The following is a 21,791-nucleotide window of genomic DNA, read 5'->3' on the forward strand; positions in this document are numbered from 1 at the left end:
TTGACTAATACTCTTCTATCATAATAAGTTACTGAAAAATAATACTTTATTTCCTCTTATTTTTTAGGATAGCTATTTTTTATTTTATTAACAAATTATATGAATAAATCATGCAATGTATTTCAGTTTTTACCTGTCAATAATAAAAGAAAGGCAGTTTTCTGATGGTAGTTAAATGACACTGTCTGAAGAGTTTCAGATTGCCTAATTGTGGGATCAACTCTATCTGTGGTTTATTGTAAATCTTAATTATAATAAGGATTTGAAATAAATTATAGTTTTTAAAAGATGCGTGGAACAAAAGCCTCAAAGCAGTGGGGGCGGTCAGGTGTAGTGGTGATGGATCAGTGTGCCTCTGGTCTCCAGCTTACACATTTGTTCCTAGCAACAGGATGGAGTGATGTGACTCTGGAATTCAATTTTGGCTGTCCACTTTTTTTGGTGGGGGGCCTTAAAGCTTAGAACACCTTTTGTAACTGCTCTGTACCTAATTCAGAGTCTTCATTTGTAAATCATGGGTTATTACATTCATTTTCTACATGGTTGTGAATATTAAATTAGACACTGGGCATATAATACATATTTGTTAAGTTAATGAATAAAATGTTTGTCAATATAGCAGAGTTTCTATAAATGACACTTTTTTCTCATTTTTGTCTCATTGAGATTTTAAACCTTGGGAATCAGTTTTACCAAAATCACATGCATTCAGATTCTATCTAGAATCAGAAAATCTAATGTGAGAGAAATTAGACTGGATTTAAATATGAAATGTAACACCAAATTTCATGGCAGGCAAAAAATAAGAAGGAAAAAGGATGTAATTTTTTCTTTTACTCTAGGGTATAAAGGATATAGATAAGTTGTGAGGAAAGACATACTTTTCTAGCTCTTAATATTGGAGGAACTTGCCACATAGTTCAATATCCAACAATTTGTATGTTTATAATGTACTTACAAGAAATAATTTTCTTGATCTGATTATACCTCACAGGGTCTTTTTATTAAAGCTAGTGGAATAAAATTAGTCTCATATCTATGAAAGAAACCTGTGGGGATTTAGAGTAATGTAGTGCCCCCAGGTGCCTTTCCGAATCCTTAGTGTGGTAGTCAAGTAAAGCTTGGGGCTCCAGGTGAGGCAATGAAGACTTGGAAATGTCCATCTTGCTAGCCAGGCTTTCGGTAGCAGGTGTGTGGCAGATACTCAGAGGTAAAGTTCCAACAGCATATTTGAAGTGGTGTTTTTCTCTGTTGTTTGTCAAAAGGAGATTCATATGCTAAAACACCAAACATTTAAAGAACAAAGGTGACATTTTATTTTAAAAGTTTAATATCCTAACATCTAGTGTCTCCCTAATGGAGAAAAGGGATTTGATTATCTTCATTAATGTTTTTAAAGGTTTAGATTTAACTATTATTTTATCATAGCATCAGTCAACACATATTCTAGAATATGTTATTGAAGGAAATAAACGATGATACTTTTATGCTTTGTTTTACTTTCCTGATACAGAAAAAAAATGGCTAGTGTGGGTGTCCATTCAAACTCAGCCAGTTTAAAAGTTATCTCCAAATCTTTCTAAATGCTTTGATTATTGCATAACAAAGTACACTTTCTACATCATAAACAATGGATAAACTCATATGTTTCAATACAACTTTTATGTAATCTACTCCCAGTATAAGATTCATTCAACTCTTTTTGAATACCTAATACATGCTACCTCGTATACTAGATGGTGGCTGTTCATTTATAACAAGGTAAACAAGTTTGCTGTCTTCAAAATACTAATAACTGGTGGAAAACGTATACATAAACCAGTGAAAATAAGCAGTATTGATGTACTAAGGAAAGTACAGTGATAGAAGATGATGAAGAAAAAAAAACACATAAACTAGTTAAAGCTGAGAAGAGTGTCCAAGATGCCTGCTGAAGAGGGAAGTGACCGTCCTATGAAAAGGAAGTAGCCAAGTACAGTGGTAGGGACAACACCAGGTACAGGGGCCCACAGGTGAAAGGCAGCAAGAATGGCACTCTTCAGAAACCAGAATGAGTTCATTATAACCACAACATATGAATAAGTACGACTAGAATAGCTACACTAATAAAGATAAGGTATTATTAATGAAGGACTAATAAGAGAGGAAGTTGGAAAGGAAGCTTGTGCCAAGTCAACGTAGGCTTGACATCTTGGCTAAGGAATTTGTAATTTGTCCAAGTGGGGCATATGCGAAGGGTTTTAATCAAAGCAGTGACACGACCTGGCATACATCTAAGAAGATTATGAGTGCTTCATTGAGGAACATAAATTGGATGCGAGTCGAGGCAAAGCTCCAGGCACTGAGAACAAGTCAAATCCTAAATGAGATAACTGCTAAGATAGGAGGTTTAGGTGAAGTACTGACGAAGGGAGATGTGATGGGACATGGGTTTTGACTGGATATGCAGACATAGGGATCTGGAGGGGTTGAAGTGCACTTAAATTTTACTTGGGCAGCATTCCATGATTGATAATATTTACCTCACACAGTTAGTCCGATATGAAGACATTTGAAGACACAGCTGCAGTGTATCATGAGATGAATTTCAGGTGGCAATACTGAGCTAAATTCTAAACATGCTGAGACCGAAGTACTGACAACCCTGGCCAGCAGGTACATGTGATAGAATGTCTAAAAGTTCTGGAAGTCACAGAATGGTCTGGTCTGAAGAACAATTCCGTCTCAAAATTACATGGTAATTGAAGCCACATGAGTAGATGAGACACACTATCAATTGCTGTGGCATGAAAAGAACAGAGGCCTAGGTGAAGAATCTGCATGAAGAAGCCGATTATTTACATACAATAGGTACCCTATTGGGTATTATTTATTATTTGTACAGTAGTTATGCACATTTGTGTTTCCGTGTAATTGAGAAAAACAGGTAATTTCTAACAGTTTAATGCTAATAGCCATAGTTAATGTGCGGTTGATTGAAGCAATGTTTTCTTCCAGCATTTCTGCAAACACATATTAATGACCTACTTTTGTTTGAAAGTTAGGTAACATCACTGCCTAGACTTTACACACATATTAGAATTTGATATCCAATTTTCATGTAGTTTGTTTTCTGCTTGGAAAAATATGTATAATTAAACACATAATGCTATGTATTCATATTTAGAAGGTCGTTACTAGTTTCTTTTTTTTCTATATATTTTATTGTTGTTCAAGTACAGTTGTCTCCATTTTCCCCCCGGCCCTCCCCCCAACCCGGCCATCTGCCCCTCTTTCCCCAATCCCATCCCCTTGGTTTTGTCCTTGTGTCCTTTGTAGATGTTCCTGAAAACCCTTCCTGCTTTTATCCCCTTTATCCCCTCCCACCTCCTCTCTGGTTACTGTCAGTTCTTAATTTCAATGTCTTTGGTTATATTTTGCATTCAGCTTTTATCTCAAACAGTAGAAATGATGTATAAAAAGAGGCCATTGAAATAAAATTTTTCATTTGGAGAACCATTGATTATTGTCCTTCAAAATATAGATTATGTAAATTCTAATTTGTTTTTCTTTCTCCATATATATCAAGCATTACCTTCCTTATTAAAATAATGATGTCCCTTATTAAATAAACCATAATCATCAAAGGATATTACAATTAAAGGATGGTTTATATTTTAATAAGTTAGAATATATATTATATATAATATTACAATGATTAGGGGCATCTGTCTCTAGATTTGAACTTTTTTATTTATAATTGCTTCTCATCCCAGTGTCCTCCCGCATGCTTGAGTCAAGGATCTTGTGATCCTTGACTTTGAAACATTGTGAACTTTTAGGGGTTCAGAGTTACTCCAGGACTTATTGTGAGTTATGCTTTACCATTTCTTGCAGATTGCCTTTCTTTCTTTCTAATATTTCATTTGGTGAAAAATTAACCAGAGGAAATCATCAGCACAAACTCTTTTTCTCTCTTTTTAGGGTTACCTTAAAGAAGAAATAAATATTATGGTGAACTTGATAAATACGTTCCTGAAAATCTTTTGTCTGTAGCTTTAAATCCATTTTTTTCCTCTGAGGAAGCCTCTTAATCTGCACATTTCCATTCTCTCTTAATTATCTCTTGCTTACTTGTTTCAGTGACCTCCTATAGTCTGCTCACTGCTCTATTTGTAATTCTACCCACAACTTCTCTCCTTACACTAAATATTCCCTGTGACAAATGAACCCCACATCTGACTTAATCCTCAGTTGCCTTTGTCACTCATGCAAAGTCCGGCTGGCAGCAGGGGCACATTCAGTAGTGCACTCGTTCAGCCATTCAGGGCTGTAGGATGCTCTACCTTGTTCTCTGGTGGCTTTCATGTTTGCCCATTTTTGTTTTTGTTCTTGTTTTTATCAACCCTGCAGGTAGGGGAAGAACAGTCACCACTGGAACAGTTCCAAAAAGTAACTGTTAACAGGCTATATCCCAGAGGTGTGCACCTTAGAATAATGACATTTCTACTTTACCCAAAAGCCCCCCAATATTGAGATACGTCTCCTTTATTCACCAAAATATTTCCACTATAGTACCAGCAAGTGGATGATCTTCAGTGATATCTATGGATACATTAACTAAATGAAGGTTAGGTTATTACTTTTACAACATATTTTAAAATAGACTAGGTGTCATAACATTCTTTACTTGGTACTAAGGGAGAAGGTCTTAACACTGCAACAAAGTGGTGATGATTAAACAATGAAGCCAGATATATGAAAAGTGCTGTCAGGCTGAGATGCTGCTTACAATAGTCAGGTTATTTAAAGCACTCAGTTAGTGCATGTTTTGTGACAGCTTATGTTTGCATGAATGTATGTGCACACACATGCATATAAAACGGAACCTTGACATTATATTAATGAAGTCTAATTTATTCACTTCTAAAATGGATTATCTTGCATTTAAAAAAACTTCAAATAAATTAGAGATATGACCATTTTCTATGTCCTCTATGTGACTTGAATATTATTACATCATTTACCTGCCTCCTCGGGGTATGCAAAATTATTGCTTTAATTATTATGAGAGGAAGGATATTCACTCAATTCTCTAACCTTTTTCCGTACCCCAGGTGCTACATACAATGTTTGCAGTCAAAATGCTTCCATGTTTACAATATCTAATCTCCCCACATTGTTTTTTCGTGTATAATTTCTGCATTCGAAGTACCAAGGGGAAAAGAATAGCCTAACCATTTTATGGGGAAATAAAGCCCTGAATGTATTTTAGAGAAAAGGTATAACAAGTGTGGAGTGGGAAAATTGAAGTCACAAAATTACATTTTACTTTCAAATTTGAATTTGTTTGTTGATGAAATGTTTGAGAATGTCACACAAGTGCCATATTTTTAACTCTTAGCAACGCAGAGCACACTGGACTCTGCCTTCAATTACTGATATCGGTTCCTCCCCTTGGCTTATTTTCCAGATCGATTCGCTATGTTAGCCAGCAATAACCTGCAGATTCTCAACATTAATAAAAGTGATGAAGGTATATACAGATGTGAAGGAAGAGTGGAGGCTAGGGGTGAAATCGACTTCCGTGACATCATCGTTATTGTTAATGGTAAGCAGAGAATAATGTGTGAGTATTTTATTTATTGCTTCATTTTAATAATATGTTCATTTAAAAGGCAACCATATAAACTCAGCACTCAAGAATTCTCTGATAAACTTCTTCTGTACCTGGAGGAAATTTGCCCACCTCTGTGATAGCATTTGGTATGTTGTATTATAAGCTCAAGGTCCAGGACTTTAACATCGCCACACCCTTTTTCCAAAGGGCCTGTGAGGGAATAGTCACCTTTGCTATCTTTGTGGTTGTTGAAAGAATTCCAAATGAAGCATTGTAAAGCACTGTACTTCATTTTATTTGTATATTACATGAAATAATCACTGCTGTTGCTTAAACTAATCTACTTGCCAGTATTTGCAAGTTTTCTGAAATTTAATAATCGAACCTATATGTTTACCCTTTCAAGCATTAATGGATGCCAATAACTAAGTTTCTGGCATTGTGAGGACATCCCCTTCATCCCATCTCGGTTTCTCCTATTATATCCCTTGCCTTCGTTAATGTGTCATCCTTGGAGAGTGACAGATATATTGTTATCCTACTGGTCTCCATTTTGGTCATCTAATCTGTTATCAACACGTGACCATCGTATTTCTTTCACATCCCAGATATACTGTCGTCTTCATCATCCTCGTTTCCTTAACAGCTCTGCCTCTTCTGGTTGTTTTTTTCCTTGAATTGATACAAATTGTTTTTTTCTGCTCTGGATCTCACAAATTCAAATGCTCCACCGAACTTTCAACCCTTAAAAGCTTCAGTGTTTCTCATTATCTTCAGGACAAAATCAAAATCACTTGTCTTAGCATAGAAAGTTTTTTATGGTCCAGTCCCTTCTCCCTAACCATTCAGCCGTGAACAACCCGTGTTCAGCCGTACGACAGCACTAACACAACATAAATGAACTTTTATTTTTTCTTCTGCTTTAAAATACCAAGCAATAAACTATAACCACAGGGTTCTATACTCACTTTATAATGTTCTTTTTAGAATAGACAAAATATGAATGAAAGAGTAAGCTACTTCCTGTGAGTTAAGGAAGGGACGAGGAAAAATACATGTGTTTATTTCCATACCTTACCCCCTTTTTCCCATGAATTACCTCTCCAGTTCTCTGAAGAGACTGGAGAACACGAGGAATATCATATAAATCTGAGAGAGTTACTTGGTCTGTCCTTTTCTGGAACAAAGGTAGTTTTAACCACAATATTATGCTCTAAGGGAAAGAAAATACTAAAGCTCTGCTATTTTTCTCTCCTCTGTAATTCAATGAGATTTGTGAATAATACAATGGAATAGTAGGTAGAAACTGCATGTGCTCATGGGGGAGACCCAAGTGCCAGACCTTCAGAGGGAGTCTTTCTTTTCAGAGCCATTTTGGGAATGCAGGCTGCTATAACACCTTATTTATAAAGAGTCTACAGTCAATAATGTTTGTGATCTTAAATATCACAGAAAGATTTTGGGGCCTGAAGGATAGGTTTAAATGTGGAGTTGTGTATCCATGTCTATAAGTATCTCTAATTTCTTTCTGTTATTACATGTGATAAACAAAGCTAATTTATAGTGGTCATTCAGTGTGTTTATTATTGCCATAATTAGCGTTGTTAATTATTAATTATTGTCTACTCTGCTTTGTTTTCTTTTTTAAAAAAATAATTTTTATACTTTTTAAAAAGATTTTATTTATTTATCTTTAGAGGAGAAGGGAAGGAAAGAGGGAGAGAAATATCAATGTATGGTTGCCTCTGGTGTGTCCCCTGCTGGGAACTGGCCTGCAACCCAGGCATGTGCCCTGACTGGGAATCGAACCACGATCATGTGGTTTGCAGGCCGGCACTCAGTCCACTGAGCTACACCAGCCAGGGCTCTGCTTTGTTTTCAATAGAGCTTTTGGCGGCATATATACGTGCATTTTGTCAGGAGCACACCCTATGCTCAATATTCTCTCATGTAAACAGGCATTTGTTAATAGACATAAAGTTCTTTAAAAAGTGCTGAAGTTAAGATTATACATAGTTGCTTAATAGGCTATACACATTTGTAAATATAAATTTATGAAAATCTTTGACACTCAAACATTAATGAGTCTGATATTAAGAAGCAAACACCATCTGGTAGACATAGTATGTGACCCACTTACATCTGTGCTACTGTTATAATTTCCGTTGTGGTACATTGATAACATGCTCTCATCTGTTTCCTTACTAGACTCCTGGTGTTTGTGTATTTGTGATTGCATTTAATTTAAAGAAATGGTTTGTTAGGTATGAGTGGGTTCAGTTCACAAAGTTTGAATTCAAAACTTCCATGCTCTGCATTCAGGCTGAGCTTTTTAGCTTTGCAGATTTATATTAATTCTTTCAGGGTCCACAGGAGATGACACTGGAAGGGCGTCTTTAGAGCTGCTCAGGTCAAACCTCTAACTTGCCCTTTTTGTCCCCGACACCTCGACTCTCCCAGAAGCAACTCACCCTCCTTCTGCATCCCACTGTCTTCTAACAGCATCCACTGTGTCACCTGATCTCCCCTCCTTTGCTTAAACAAGGCTTTTTCTCCAGTTCCAATTAGTCATATTTTCCCTTTATGATCACAGGCTCTTGTGCCTTAAAATTCTTGGAACTTTTCTCCTTTAAAATAAGTGTTAACAAAGTCAACCATCAATGGACTCCCCTTCTGGGTGCTGCAGTCGGACCCCACAAGGCACTGCGTTGGCTAGTGCCCCGGACGGCTGTGCTTCTCTCACGGGTCACCTGTACTTCAGCAGAAAATGAGTCTGCTCCCGTTTAATTGACTCTTATCCTGCTAACTGGCGCTTGTTAAAACTTGAACTCTCTTTAGAGGGATCTTGGTATTATTTCTTTGTTATTAAACCTCGTGAAGGTGTTTCAGTGAAAAGTTTGAGACTGTAAATATAGTAATATTATGAAAATTTTTTCCATCCTACCTTTTTCTTTAGTTACATGGTTTGACTCATTCTATGCCTTCTTCCCAACTTATACTGCATCTATAAAAGATTTTTTTTGCTAAAAATCAGGCACTATTATTTTATGTTATGTGTTTAAAGGGAAAAATCCTCTCAGGATTTACAATATAAACAACAGAATGGCATATTTTATTCTATGTCTAATTGGCCATAATAGTTATAATTAAAAACAAAGCTTTATTTGGATTTACAGAGTATATATATTGTCTGTTCAATAATAATCATTGACATGTACTGAGCCTTCATTTTGGAGCAGAGGATTTGACTGTGGGTGGTGGGCAGACAGCGCCATGTACAGATAATAGGTCACAGAAGTGCCCTCTTGAAACCTATGTAATTATATAACCAATGTCACCACAGTACATTTAATTGGAATAATAATAATTAAACATAATAACTAAAAATGCAGCAGTAAAAAATGAGTTATGTACTAGAATTGCAACTGATTTTTATCCTAAATGATTTGACTACATGCTGGACCTTTTGGTTCCTGGCCTTCTTCCTCAGTTAGCCCCACGTCCCAACCAAGTGCTCCAATTCGCTGTTTCTTCACTGTCGCTGCTTCCTCGCCAAAACCTGGCTCTGGAAGAAGCTCTGGTTTTTATTCCTTTGTTTCCTGTCTGCAAACTTTCTTCTCACAGTTTCTCTTCTAATATATGCTTTATGTTTTCAACAACTAGGTGAAAGATAATCTTGCTAAGTTCCTCTGTAGTACCAGCAATACTAAAGTTTAACGTTTTATATATAGCCTCTCTGACTTCCTTACTGTATTTCTCCATGCCTTTGTATAGTTTTTCACAACATTGGTCTCTTCTCCCGCGTCACTGCTCGCTGCCGTACGAAGTGCGGTGCCACAAGTGGGAGGAATATGCTTCCCCACCCAACTGATGGTGTGACTTGCTCCGGCCAAGGGCACGTGAGCAAACTTAATATCATTCCATGGCTGAAATCGGGCTTCTAGAAGCATCCCGTGCTTCCTCTCTCGTTCCGCTGCTGCATAACTCACATGACCCAAACAGGAACCTTTGTCACCTTGGGTACCATAAGGAAGACACGTGGAACAGGGCCACAGGGTTGATCTTCAGGTGCAGACAAATAATATAAGTAAAAGAGCGCATTTTTTAAGGTCTGAGGTTTTCTAAGCCCTTTAAATCACTTGTTATCACAGGAAAGCAGACCCATGAAGTTCCAGTGACTTTCTTCTACTTAAGCAATTTAAACACTGTCTGGGTAGCGGGGGAAGGCACGGGGTTCCTTCTGAAGTCACCACCCTGAGTATGTTTTAGACATCAAAAAACCCCACAATTTTCTGTAATGGTGGTCATTTCTATGAATTTGTATCACTTTACAAAAATATTAGAAATCAGATGAAGACTTCTATTATATTAACTTATAATGTATTTGTGTATTCATTCAACAGGTAAATGTGAAGTGGTGGCTATATTTTCACACTGTTATCCTCCAAATACTAAAAGAACTAATGCAGCATCTTTTCTCTCAAAACAATTACAGTTTTATCTCCATAACTTAATCAATTTTACCAAAGTTTCTAACTATCCATACTATTACCAAGCAAAGGTCCAAAGGGGACAGTATTGGCCCACCCAGGGGTGCCAAAGAGCCGTTAAAGAACAAATACACCGGGGCCCAGACTCCAGAGGATGGTATACGAATACCATCCGGACCCCCTACTGGGCCCGATTGTCTGTTGCCGATTGGAAAGACACCTCTCAATGCCACAGATTTGTGAAAAGGAAACGAAATGTTTATTTAATGCTATTCAGACCTAATGCCTTCATTAAAATATCAAAGTCCTTTAGGGTATACACCTACACACACACACACACACACACACACACACACACAGCGCTCCCTTCTCCCCCTGTCCCAACTCCGGGTATCGGGTATCATAAATCAGGAAAAGAGCACACGTCCGTTTTTCCAGGCCACTGGTACTCTCAGCTGTGTCGCTGTCCAGGCAGGATCTCCAATTAATCCAAAGTCATCCGGCACCTTCTCATGGTCTACTGGCAAGAGTTCTCTGTACCCATTTTTCCAGTCAAAGTCTCTCCCGCTTTCCAGGCCACGCGGCCAAAGGGAGCGCCCCAAAGCCGCGTGGGCCTCTTCTACCAAAGCTGCTGGGGTCCACGCTCCACCAAAAGCACGTGTCTTTCTTCTTCATCTGGCTGCAGGGATCTCCATTCTGGCAAAGCTGTGTGGCTCTCTCTTTCACCTCGCCAAGACGGGGACCTCACTCTTCTAAAACCACATGGCTCTCCCTTTCACCTGGGCAAGATGGGGTCCTAACTCTGCCCCAAACCGCATGGCTCTCTCCCCAGTGGCTGCCATGTCTGGGTTTAAATGCAAATGCCAATCTTCCTCTTTACCCCTATTTCCTACTCCTCCCACAATCAGTTACACCTGCCAGTATTTCTGTATTATTACAAGTTTACTGGGCTGCCATCCTTAGTCTGGGCAGGTGTGGCCCCATGTCCTAGAACCAATCTTCTCCAAGCTCCCACACAGGTGCTGTAACTCGGGGGACCTGCCCCGCAGTTACATTTTGGGGGGGAGTGACTTTATCTCTCTGGCTCCAAGCCTGGCCACAGCCATTTAACATATCCAGTGACCCACCCGCCAAAGGCTATAGATATGTTGAATGACCAGGCCATGGATTAGCTGCAAGGCTGTGGCTGTACAAAACAGCCCTGCATGTTCCTGCTCCATGTGTCCCTTCCCCCAACTCACACCTGTGGGGGAAGGGGTGAGGACATCTTATATGTCTCTCCAATATTCCTGTACACCTTGAGTTCTGGACACCATTCCAAATCTTTTTTTTTTTGCCCCCCCCCCCCGCCTTGGCTACACCCGGTATCAATAGGATAGCTTGATACAATAGTATATAAGTTAAATTTTATAGATATTCACAGACTGTTCTATAATAAGAAAGGGCATCTAATGTAGCACTAGAAGAGACATTTTGTGTTTGGCATAAATTTATTAAATCTACTGATGAAGAGTGTTATTTTGTAGAATAGAGATAAGTAAGTTTGATTCCATATTTTTAAGTTATAGATTACTTTGGGGAAAATTGACTTCTTGACAGTATTGATCCTTCTGCTTCATGAGTCCCTTTATATATTGGGATATTTTGTACTACTCAATTTGAATTTTTCATTAAGGATTTAATATGATTAATCATTAAAATCATGTGGTCTAGAGTTTACATTGTGGGAAGATTTTAAACCCTTTAAATCTTTTAATAGATAAAGGGCTATGCAAGTTATCTATTTCTTTTTAAGTGACATTTGGTAGTTTATATTGTTCAAAAAGTTTGTTCATTTCATCTAAGTTGCTAACATTAGTGACATAAAATTGCTCACAATGCCCTCTTTAATATCCTGCTAATAATACCTTTAGCATTTATAGTGATGTTGATATTCTCATTTGCAGTGCTGGTCATTTCTGTTCCCTTCTGTCTGTCTTTGTCTCTCTCTGGGGCTCTCTTGTTTCCCACTCCCTCCCTCTCCCTCATTCCCTTTTTTTCCTGAGCAGTAGGATGGAGTTTTATTAGTCATCTTTGTCTCTCAAAGAAACAGATTTGGTTTTATTGGTTGTTTATTTATTTTCCTCTTTGCTATTTCATCCATTTCTAATGTTTATTATTTTAAAATGTCTTCTTTTATTTGGGGTTGAATTTGATCTTCTTTCTGTGTGTTATGAAAGTGAGACTTGAAAACACTCGTTTGAAACCTTTCTTCCCTTCTAGCACAGGCATTGCATGCTCAAGAATTCCCTACGTGCTGCTTTCATTTCATTTCACCACGTTTGATACATTGTGTATACTCTGCCGTGAGCTCAAATGACCTGGTAATTCCACTTTTGATTGCTCTTTGTTTTAGAAGTTATTGGTTTTCAAATATGTCAGGGTTCCCCAAGTATTTGGTGATCATTTCTAGCCTTGTTCTCATGTTGTCAGACAACACACTTTCTTTGATTTACAAGAGGGACCTCCAAATAAAACCAGAATTTATAAAAAATATGTTTATTCTTACATGTTCAAACTTTAGTCACCTTCAAAATACTCTCCATTTGATACAATACACCTAGTAAGATGCTTTTTTCCACTGCTCAAAACACTTTTTGAACTCGTCATTTTGATGCCTTTTAGTGCTTATGCTGTTTTCGTTTCACCTCTTTCACCCCAGCTAAACGTTTCCCTTTGAGGACTTTCATTCATCTTTATTTATGAAATAAAAATAGCCTCCAGTGCAAGATCAGGTGAGTAGGGAGGGTAGGGCCCAGGTGTCATGCCACTTTTGGTCAAAAACTGATGAACACTCAGTGTGGTGTGGGCAGGTGCACTCCTAAGTCACTCATCATGAAATGGGCAAGCGCGTGGAGAGCTCAAGATGAATTCATTGAAGCCAAACTCCGCCTGTCACAAAAACGTCAGCTGGTGTGCTGATACAGGTGAGTTCCTAGAACACTCGCCTAGCAGGGGAAGCCTGTACTCAAGGGGCCCACCCTTCAGAAGATAATTCTGGTTATTTTGGGGTCTCCCCTCATACACCTTTTCAAATTTATTTCCTGTACACCAGAACAGAATGTGTATTCTACTTGTTTGAGTGGACTTCTGGTAAATCAGTAATGGATAATATTGATCACTTCTTCTCTGCCCTTGGTAACTTGTATACTTACTCTGTCAGTTATTGAGAGAGGACTCCTTAATTCCAAATACAATTATAGATTATAGATTATTTTGTATTAAATTTCAGTTGATGGTATGGTAGTGTATGTATTTCTCCATGCAGTTCGATTAATTTCTGCTTCATGAGTTTAGAAGCTTTGTTATCATATGAATAGAAGTTTATAATTGCTGTGTCCTCTCCAATTGATTTCTTTATCATTAAGGTATGGTTTTATGTATCCTTGATAATTCTCTGCTCTGAAACCTAGTTCTCTCTCAATTATTATTTGAAGGATTTTTTCCTTTTAAAAAAATTTAACCTAACAGTGTCTTGAAGGCAGTGTATAGTAAGATTACTTTTTCAGCAAATTCTGACAGTCTTTGTATTAAAATATTTGCACAATTTACACTGGATGTTCTATTGATTTAGTGAATTTAAATCTTGCTATTTGTTTTTTCTTCTTCTTACATATTCTTTGCTCTCTTTTCTTCTATTGCTTCTTTCCTTTAGATTTTTGGCATAAATTTATATCAATGAATTATTTTTCTGGCTCACCAGCTATAACTCATTATTATGTTATTTTAGCAGTTACTTGTTACAATCTTCCTTCAAAGGATGTGACATCTTTTCACATGTTGAACAACACTCTCTTCCAGCCTTTGTGCTGTTGTCGTGCATTTTATATCCACATAAATAGTAAACCCTGCATTAGTATTCTGTTTCCATGGTAACAAATCACCACAAATTTGGTGACTTAAAAGAACACAAATATTTTGCAGTTTCTGTAATCTCAAAATTAATATTTTGCAGTTTCTGTAATTGCAAAATCCAAGTAGGTTCGTCAGGAATATGCTCAGGGTATTGTAGAAGTATACATTAGTACTATAATTAATTTTATAATAGAAAACCAAGGGGTCCTTGCTGCAGGCCCTGGGGAAGAAGCTCTTCTGATAGATTCAGGTTGTTGGCAGAGTGGATCGTGTTTCTGCTGTAGGGCTGAGGTCTCATTTCCTCCCTGATTGTCACCTGGAGGGGGCTGCCCTTAGCTCTGAGACGTCCTCCTCTGGGCCACTCCCCCCCAGTGTCACCACCAGTGCTGTAAGTGTTTCTCATAGTTGAACTATTTCTGACTTTCCCCTTTGCTGCATTTTCTGCTGCTGCTGCTTCCAGCTGGAACTCTGTTTTTAAGGGCTCGTGTGATATTTCTTACCTGGGAAATGTGAGATACCCTTCCACTTTAATGTCTATGATGGCAATTATACCTGCAAAGTCCCTTTTTGCTACGTAACTTAATGTATTCATAGATCACTGTGTCTAGGGTGTCAGCGCCTTTGTGTGGGGGGAGGGGGTGACAGTATTTACCACAACCTCACAATATACAGTTTTATTTTTGTTTTCTTTTTTTAAATTGTCAGTTAGCTCTTAACATGACGTAATTAATAAAGAATATTGGCCCTGGCTGGCATAGCTCAGTGGATTGAGCGTGGGCCTGAGAACCACACGATCGAGGTTCGATTCCCAGTCAGGGCACATGCCTGGGTTGCAGGCCAGTTCCCAGCAGGGGACTCACGAGAGGCAACCATACATTGATACTTCTCTCCTTCCCTTCCCCTCTAAAGAAATATAAAGAAAATCTTTAAAAAATAAAGAATATAAGGGTTTTCCATATATCTGCAAACTTATCATTGCCAGGGCTCTTCATCACTTTGTGTATCCAGATTTGCATCGGGGGTATCACTTTCCAAATGCCTGAATGACTTCCTTTAGCATTTCTTACAATTCAAGTCTGCTTCGGATGACTAATTTTACCTATTGCAGGTCTGAGAAAGTCTTTGTTTCACTTTCATATTTGAAATAAAGTTTTGCTTGGTATAGAATTTTAAGTTGACAGTTTCTTTTTTCCCCCTTTCGGTACCTTAACAATTTCTAAGCCATTGTCTTTGGCATAGTTATTTCACATCAAAAGTCTGTTCTCATCCTGACCATGTGCCTCTGTGGGCGAGGTGTGCCACCCACCCAGTCCTCCCAGATTTTTGAAGGTTTTCTCTTTACCAGTTGTTTATAAAAATTTGAATGCCATATGCCTTGTTATAATTCTCTTCATTGCTCTTGTACTTGTGTTTTGTTGACTAATTTCCAATTAAAATTTGGAAATGTCTTAGCCATTAGCTCTTCAAATATTTTTTTCTCATAAGCCTTTGGGATGCCAATTTCACATGTGAAAGAACTTGAACTTATTCTACTCTCTGAGGTATTCTGTTCATTTACTTTTAGCTATGTTTCCTTCCTGTATTAATTTTTGGATAGTCTCTCTTGCTGAAAGTTCAAGTAGATAATCTTTTCTTTCTCATTGTTTAATCCACAAATAATCCTATCTCATGTACTTTTTATTTCAGGATATATGTGTGTATGTATGTGTGCGAAATTGTCAACACTATTACAGATGCCCTCCCCCCATTCCCCACCTTCCTCTCCATGAAGGCAGAGGGGGGTACATATATATATTTTTAAATGTCTTCTAAGTCACTAACATGACTCTAACATGATCAGGTTTTCCATCAGATTCTTGAACATATGGAATGCAGTTATAACAACTTTTAGTATTCTTGTCTACTAATTATATTAGCTGTGTCTCTTCTGGGTCAGTTTTGGTTGATTGTATTTTTAGTCATCATGTCTCATATTTCTTCTTTGCATATTTAATAATTTTATTTTTTAATTTTTTAAATATTTTATTTATTTATCTTTAGAGGGGAAGGGAAGGAGAGAAGGAGAGAAATATCAGTGTATGGTTGCCTCTTGTGAGTCCCCTGCTGGGAACTGGCCTGCAACCCAGGCATGTGCCCTGAATGGGAATCAAACCGCAATCGTGTGGTGTTCAGTCCCGTGCTCAATCCACTGAGCTACACCAGCCAGGGCCATATTTAATAATTTTAATTTGAATGCCAGATGTAGCGGCTTTTACCTCTGTAGTGTGCTGAATAGTTTTGTTCTTTAAATATTTTTGGTCTTTGTCTAGGAATGCAGATAAGTTACTGGGAAACAGTTTAGTCCTTCCAGTTTCTTCATTTGGGCTTTGTTAGATAGGATCGGAATACTCCAGAGCTTATTTTGCCCCACTTCTGAGATCAATTCTCTATTTGAATACTCTATTTGACATGCATTGTGTATTTTAAAGTCATCATTTTAGCTTTGGGAGTAGAAACTGTTCTCTGCTGTACTTGAGCTTTGGAAATTATTCCTCCTAATTGGGGAAGTTTTTCCCCCTGCCTCAGTGGTTTCCTCTCACGGGTGCACACTCAGGGGTACTCATCTGAAGAACTCAGGGGAAGTCGCTGTAGGTCTCAGGGAGTCATCATGATGCACTTCTCCTGTCTAGAACTCTGCCCTGGGATGTAGCCAGACACCTTGGCTTCCCCAGACTTCTGGACTCTGCTGACTTCTGGGCTCCACCTGGGCTCCTCCTCTATGGAGTGAGGCTTCAGAACCCTCTCTGTAGAGGAGGCTGTGCAGTGATAGGCATCACGACATTTCCTCTTGTATTTTAGAGATCACTATTAATCATTCTGTGGACTGATTAGAAATATCTGAAAATATCTTTTATTCAATGTGTCTAAATTTTTAGCTGTTTCAGGCAGTAGGATAAATTGGTTATTTGTTTTATATCTTCTTTGGAAGCTGATATTCTTGTGTTTCAGTGTGGTGACCACAATTATAGACAGTGTTTTAAGGATTTGAATAATCTACTATAGCAATGTATTTTGTTCACTGTCATATGGCTTACTTATACTTAAATTCTGACCTCATAATATTTTAGTCTCCCATACTGTACTGAATTCAAAATAATTTTAGATACACATGTGTATCTATGTCTAAATTTTACTTTCTACTTATCTTTAGGTCATTTTCTTTAATATTTATTTTTATTTTATAGCCACATGTCACATTTTCTACATTAAAATAAGATCACGCTGACTCCTCCTCACCCCCCTCACAACCCTTGGGAAATGATGAGGAACGTTACACTACTCAAAAGATGGAATTCACAGGGAAGTTGCTATTGCACCCAAGTAACAAAACTTAAAGGGAACACACAGTAGACATGGCAGAGTGCACAGAAGACAGCTCAGGGCTCATGGTGGGAAGGAGCAGAGATTAACAGGCTATCGCTTGTAAATGCTATCACTTGTGTCCTCAGATTGCCCCAAAGATGCAGTGATAGGTCATAACACAGGGCCCAGTCGGGGGTGTTCCAGAGGCCACTCTCTGAGTGGCCTAATCTTAGAGATTAGAATATCCATACACAGGAGAACCTTCTCCTCCCACCTCGCCTTTCGCATCTGGCAAACACTTTGGAACATTGTACTTATTCTGTTCACACATTTTGTTTTGCAGTTTATTTATTTATTTTTGTGAATGAACTTAATTGTACTCTAATGTTGACACTGGGTCGACAGCAGGAATTACAAACCTATTCGGAAAGAACTGAGGCAATTAACTGAAACATAGCCAACCTTCCTGGTATCTCAGAAACATGAGGAATACAGAAGTAGTGGGATCTACTGGTCGTGATAGATAAAAAGGAGTAAAAGGGCTTTCAGGGTACATTGGGCAGATCGGAGCAGTGAATTAAAGAAAGGGAAGGACTCGGAGGAACCGGGGTAGGAACAGGCACTGTCTCAGGGGAATTTTTGAGGTTTTCCTGCTTTAGAACAATCAGCAACTGACTTCACCCCCGGAGGTGTGGATCGTTACAGTGAATCTGCTCATTAAATCCGTTAATAATTGTTATAACACAACTAGGGCTTAAAAAAAGCCTTACAGGATGTGATTTTTAAAAGTTTACCTATTTGTTTTCAAATTACATACAGTAAAACCCACTGTACAGTTCTATGAGTTTTAATGTATGGATGGATTCCTGTAACCACTAATAGTCAGTATACAGAGTGCTCATCACCTCCACTCTTCTATGTTTTCCCACTGCAGTTAGACCTTCCTATGTCTTCTGAAACCACCACTGGTTTCTTGCCACTATAATTTTGTTTTTTTCAAATTTCATATAAGTAGAATAATCCAAAATGTATTTTTTAAAAATGTCTCATTTTATCATCATAATGCCTTGAGAGTCAGTGAAGTTGTTACATGTGCCCACTTTTTGCCATTAAAAATAGAATTGCTATAAATCTGTGTGTGTCCAGTTTTCTGTGTGACCTTAAATTCATTGATCTCACCAGCAACTGGTGTGCCACAAGAATCTTTAAAACATGCAATGCCTGCCCTGGCTGGTGTGGTTCAGTGGAATGAGTGCCGGACTGCAGACCGAAAAGTCACTGGTTCAATTCCTAGTCAGGGCACATGCCTGGGTTGCAGGCCAGGTCCCCAGCTGGAGGTGTGAAAGAGGCAACTGATTGCTCTTTCTCTCCCTCTCTTTCCTTTCTGCTCTTTCTAAAAATAAATAAATAAAGTCTTAAAAAAAATCATATAGTACCTGCCTACACATACTTAGTCAGGGGCACTGACCTCTCCTCCCTTAGATTATCAAATAAAAAAGCAACGCCAGTCAGCAGGACAATAGTCATCTGTTGTGATGTGTAAATCAAAATTACACGTATTTTCATTCAGATCTGCAAAAATATAACATATGTTTGTGGCGTGCCAGGGAACATTAGTAATTATTTAGTAAGTGTGTGTGCCATGGAATGAGAGTGGTTGAACCTTGCTGATCCAGGGTAAATACTTAGGATTCGGATCGCAGGGCCACCAGGTGAGTGTAGGCTAAACTTTATAAGAAACTGCTGAACCATTTTCCGCGATGGCTGTAGAGTTTTGAATTTTCCTCAGTAAGTTATGAATTCAACCTGTACCTCATTCTCACCAGCACTTGATGTAAGTTTTTGATTTTTTGTTTTTGATTTTACATGTGACAACAAGCAGGCAGTAGACCTGGATGGTTTTCCTTCACTGTTCTTCACTTACAATGCAGAGTCATTATGCAAAGATGAGTGATAGTGAGCGTCTTGTCATGTCCTTGTATCTCATCTGTGCATCCTTTTCAGTGAAATGCCTCTGCATGCCTTTGACCCTGTTCTGAGCGGATGATTTTCTTTCTTCCAACCTTGGAGTTTGACAGTTGCTTATAAAAATTGTATAAATGCTATTGCCTCCAGACATCTTATTTACTGACGTGTTTATTCAAGTGTTTACACATTTTCTTATTGTTGAATTTAGATTTTTAAAATATATATTTTGGGTAAAATTCCCTGTTCAAGTACTTCTTTATAAGTACTTTTGTTCCCATGCCCTTGCCTTTGTTTTCTTTTCTTTTCTCTTTTGTTTTATAGATCTGTCTCATTCTTTTTTTAATATTCATTTGCAATTTCATTGAGTACTGCCAAATTCCTTTCCAAAAAGTTTACCGATTTATTCACTAACAGTGGTTATTTTTCTGCATCCTCACTTATAGTAGGTATTTCATTCTCTTAACTTAAAGTGTTATTCAGAAAGCAAAGCATTTTTATTTTGAAGAAGTAGAACTATTCATCTTTTTCTTTGATGGTTTGTTATTTTGGGGTCATGCCCGAGAATTCTTCATCTAACCTCAGGACACAAAGATTTTCTCTCATGTTTTCTTCTGTAAGTTTTATAAATTTTATGTTGTTGACCTATTTGACATTCCTTTCTGTATAAGGAGTGAGTTTTGTGGTCAGGTTCATGTATTTTCAGATGGGTATTCAGGTGTTTAAAAACTGTTACTAAAAGACTATGGTTTCTGCATTGGACTTTGTGAAGTGAAAACTGGTGGCATTTGTGAGTCTTTCTCTGAACTCCTTTCCATCCGTCCCACTGTCTGTGTGTGTCTCTGCCTCCCTGTCACATTGCCTCAGGCCCCGTGGCTTGGCACTCACCTTAACATCAAGTAATTCACTTCCTATGACTGTTTTTCTTCAACAAAAATGTTTTGGTTAAATTATCATTTGAATGCTGGCTTTATACAAGGGTTGAGAAATATTCTATTTAATTTAATTTTTAAAGAGATTGTGTAGAAAAGATGCTATTTCTTTCAATGTTTGATAGAGTTCACTAGATAAACCATCTGATTCTAGAGGTTTTCTTTCAGGCTTTTAACATCATGAACAGTTAACAGGATATTAGAGTTAACTATTTTATCTAGAGAGAGCTGCCTTAAGTTCCTTGTTTTCAGGGAAGTGGTCTAAGTCTTCAGTCTTGGTGAGTTCGTATGCAAAAAACCTGGCTGCATCATTTCTTTTATTATCCTTTTAATGTGTGTGAAATCTATAGTTAAATTCCTTCTTTGATTCCTGACATTGGTAATCTGGGTTACTTTTCTTTTTTCCTAATGTATCTTACTAAAGGTTTATTAATGGTATTATTGTTTCAAAGAATCTCTGTAGGTTTCTTTATATACTCTATTCATTTTTTCCTGTATTTTCTTTAATTGTACTATTCTTAATTTATTATTTTCCCTCATGGTTAATATGGATTTATTTTGTCTTTTTTCTCATTTCTTAAGCTTCAAAATCACAAAGAGTAATTTTTGAATCTGCGCAGGTCTCTTTTCTTGTCTCTCAATTTGGCTTCACATATTTTGAACCTCATTTGTGAGGTAAATGCATATGTAGGATTGTTATTTATTTCTGGAAAAGTGGCTTTTTTATTATTTTGTAGTCCGTCACTTGGTATTATGTATTGTCATTCCCCCTGAAATCTGCTGTCATTGACATTACTTTTAAATATAATTTTCTATTGTTTAAGTACAGTTGTCTCCATTTTGCTGCATTTCTTATAATTAGTAATGGGATGGTATATATATTTTGATTTTTACCTTTATTTATCTATATTATTAAATTTTAAATGACCTCTCAATAGGCAAACATAGAATTTGGCTACTTACTTTTATACATTTTGACAGTATACATTTTCTTGTTAATGAAATTAGACCCTTTTGTACTTAATTTAAACCTGCAAATTTCATTCTTTTTTCAGTTTAAATATTTTTGTAAGTAAAACTTTAGTTATAATATTTATTTATTTTTGAATACATTGCATGTTTTTGCAGAGACTGTCTATCTTTTCACTAATTTCTAGATTATTTACTCAACTCTTTTAAAAAAGTTTTAAAATAGTCTCTTAAAATAGTTTTTAGATAACCCAACATGTGTCAAAATGCCACTGGCATTTCCAATTAACATAACATATTTCTAGTTCTTCATAGACAAAAATGTTAGATTATATCATAGATTTTGAATATCATGTTTTGAGACTCTGGTTTCTTTTTTAGGTTTTGTTTATTTATCTTTAGAGGGGAAGGGAAGGAGAGAAGGAGAGAAATATCAATGCATGGTTGCCTCTTGTGAGTCCCCTCCTGGGAACTGGCCTGCAACCCAGGCATGTGCCCTGACTGGGAATTGAACCGCCATCCTTTGGTTCGCAAGCCCGCACTTAATCCACTGAGCTACCCAGCCAAGCTGGGTTTTGTTTCTTTATCAGTGTCCTCAAG

General features: G+C 37.5%; 1 protein-coding gene across 1 annotated transcript in view; it reads left to right on the top strand.

Moving 5' to 3' along the window:
- The window catches only part of NCAM2 (neural cell adhesion molecule 2), a 237,798-nt gene that overhangs the window by 53,737 nt on the left and 162,270 nt on the right, over positions 1-21,791 (top strand). Inside the window, exon 6 of the mRNA XM_037064838.1 lies at positions 5,453-5,590. Coding sequence (XP_036920733.1) covers positions 5,453-5,590 — 138 coding nt within the window. The remainder of the gene's footprint in view (positions 1-5,452; positions 5,591-21,791) is intronic.

This window comes from Sturnira hondurensis, unplaced genomic scaffold (genome assembly GCF_014824575.4).
Source record: "Sturnira hondurensis isolate 20B ecotype Veracruz unplaced genomic scaffold, ASM1482457v3 Scaffold0015596, whole genome shotgun sequence".
NCBI lineage: Eukaryota > Metazoa > Chordata > Mammalia > Chiroptera > Phyllostomidae > Sturnira > Sturnira hondurensis.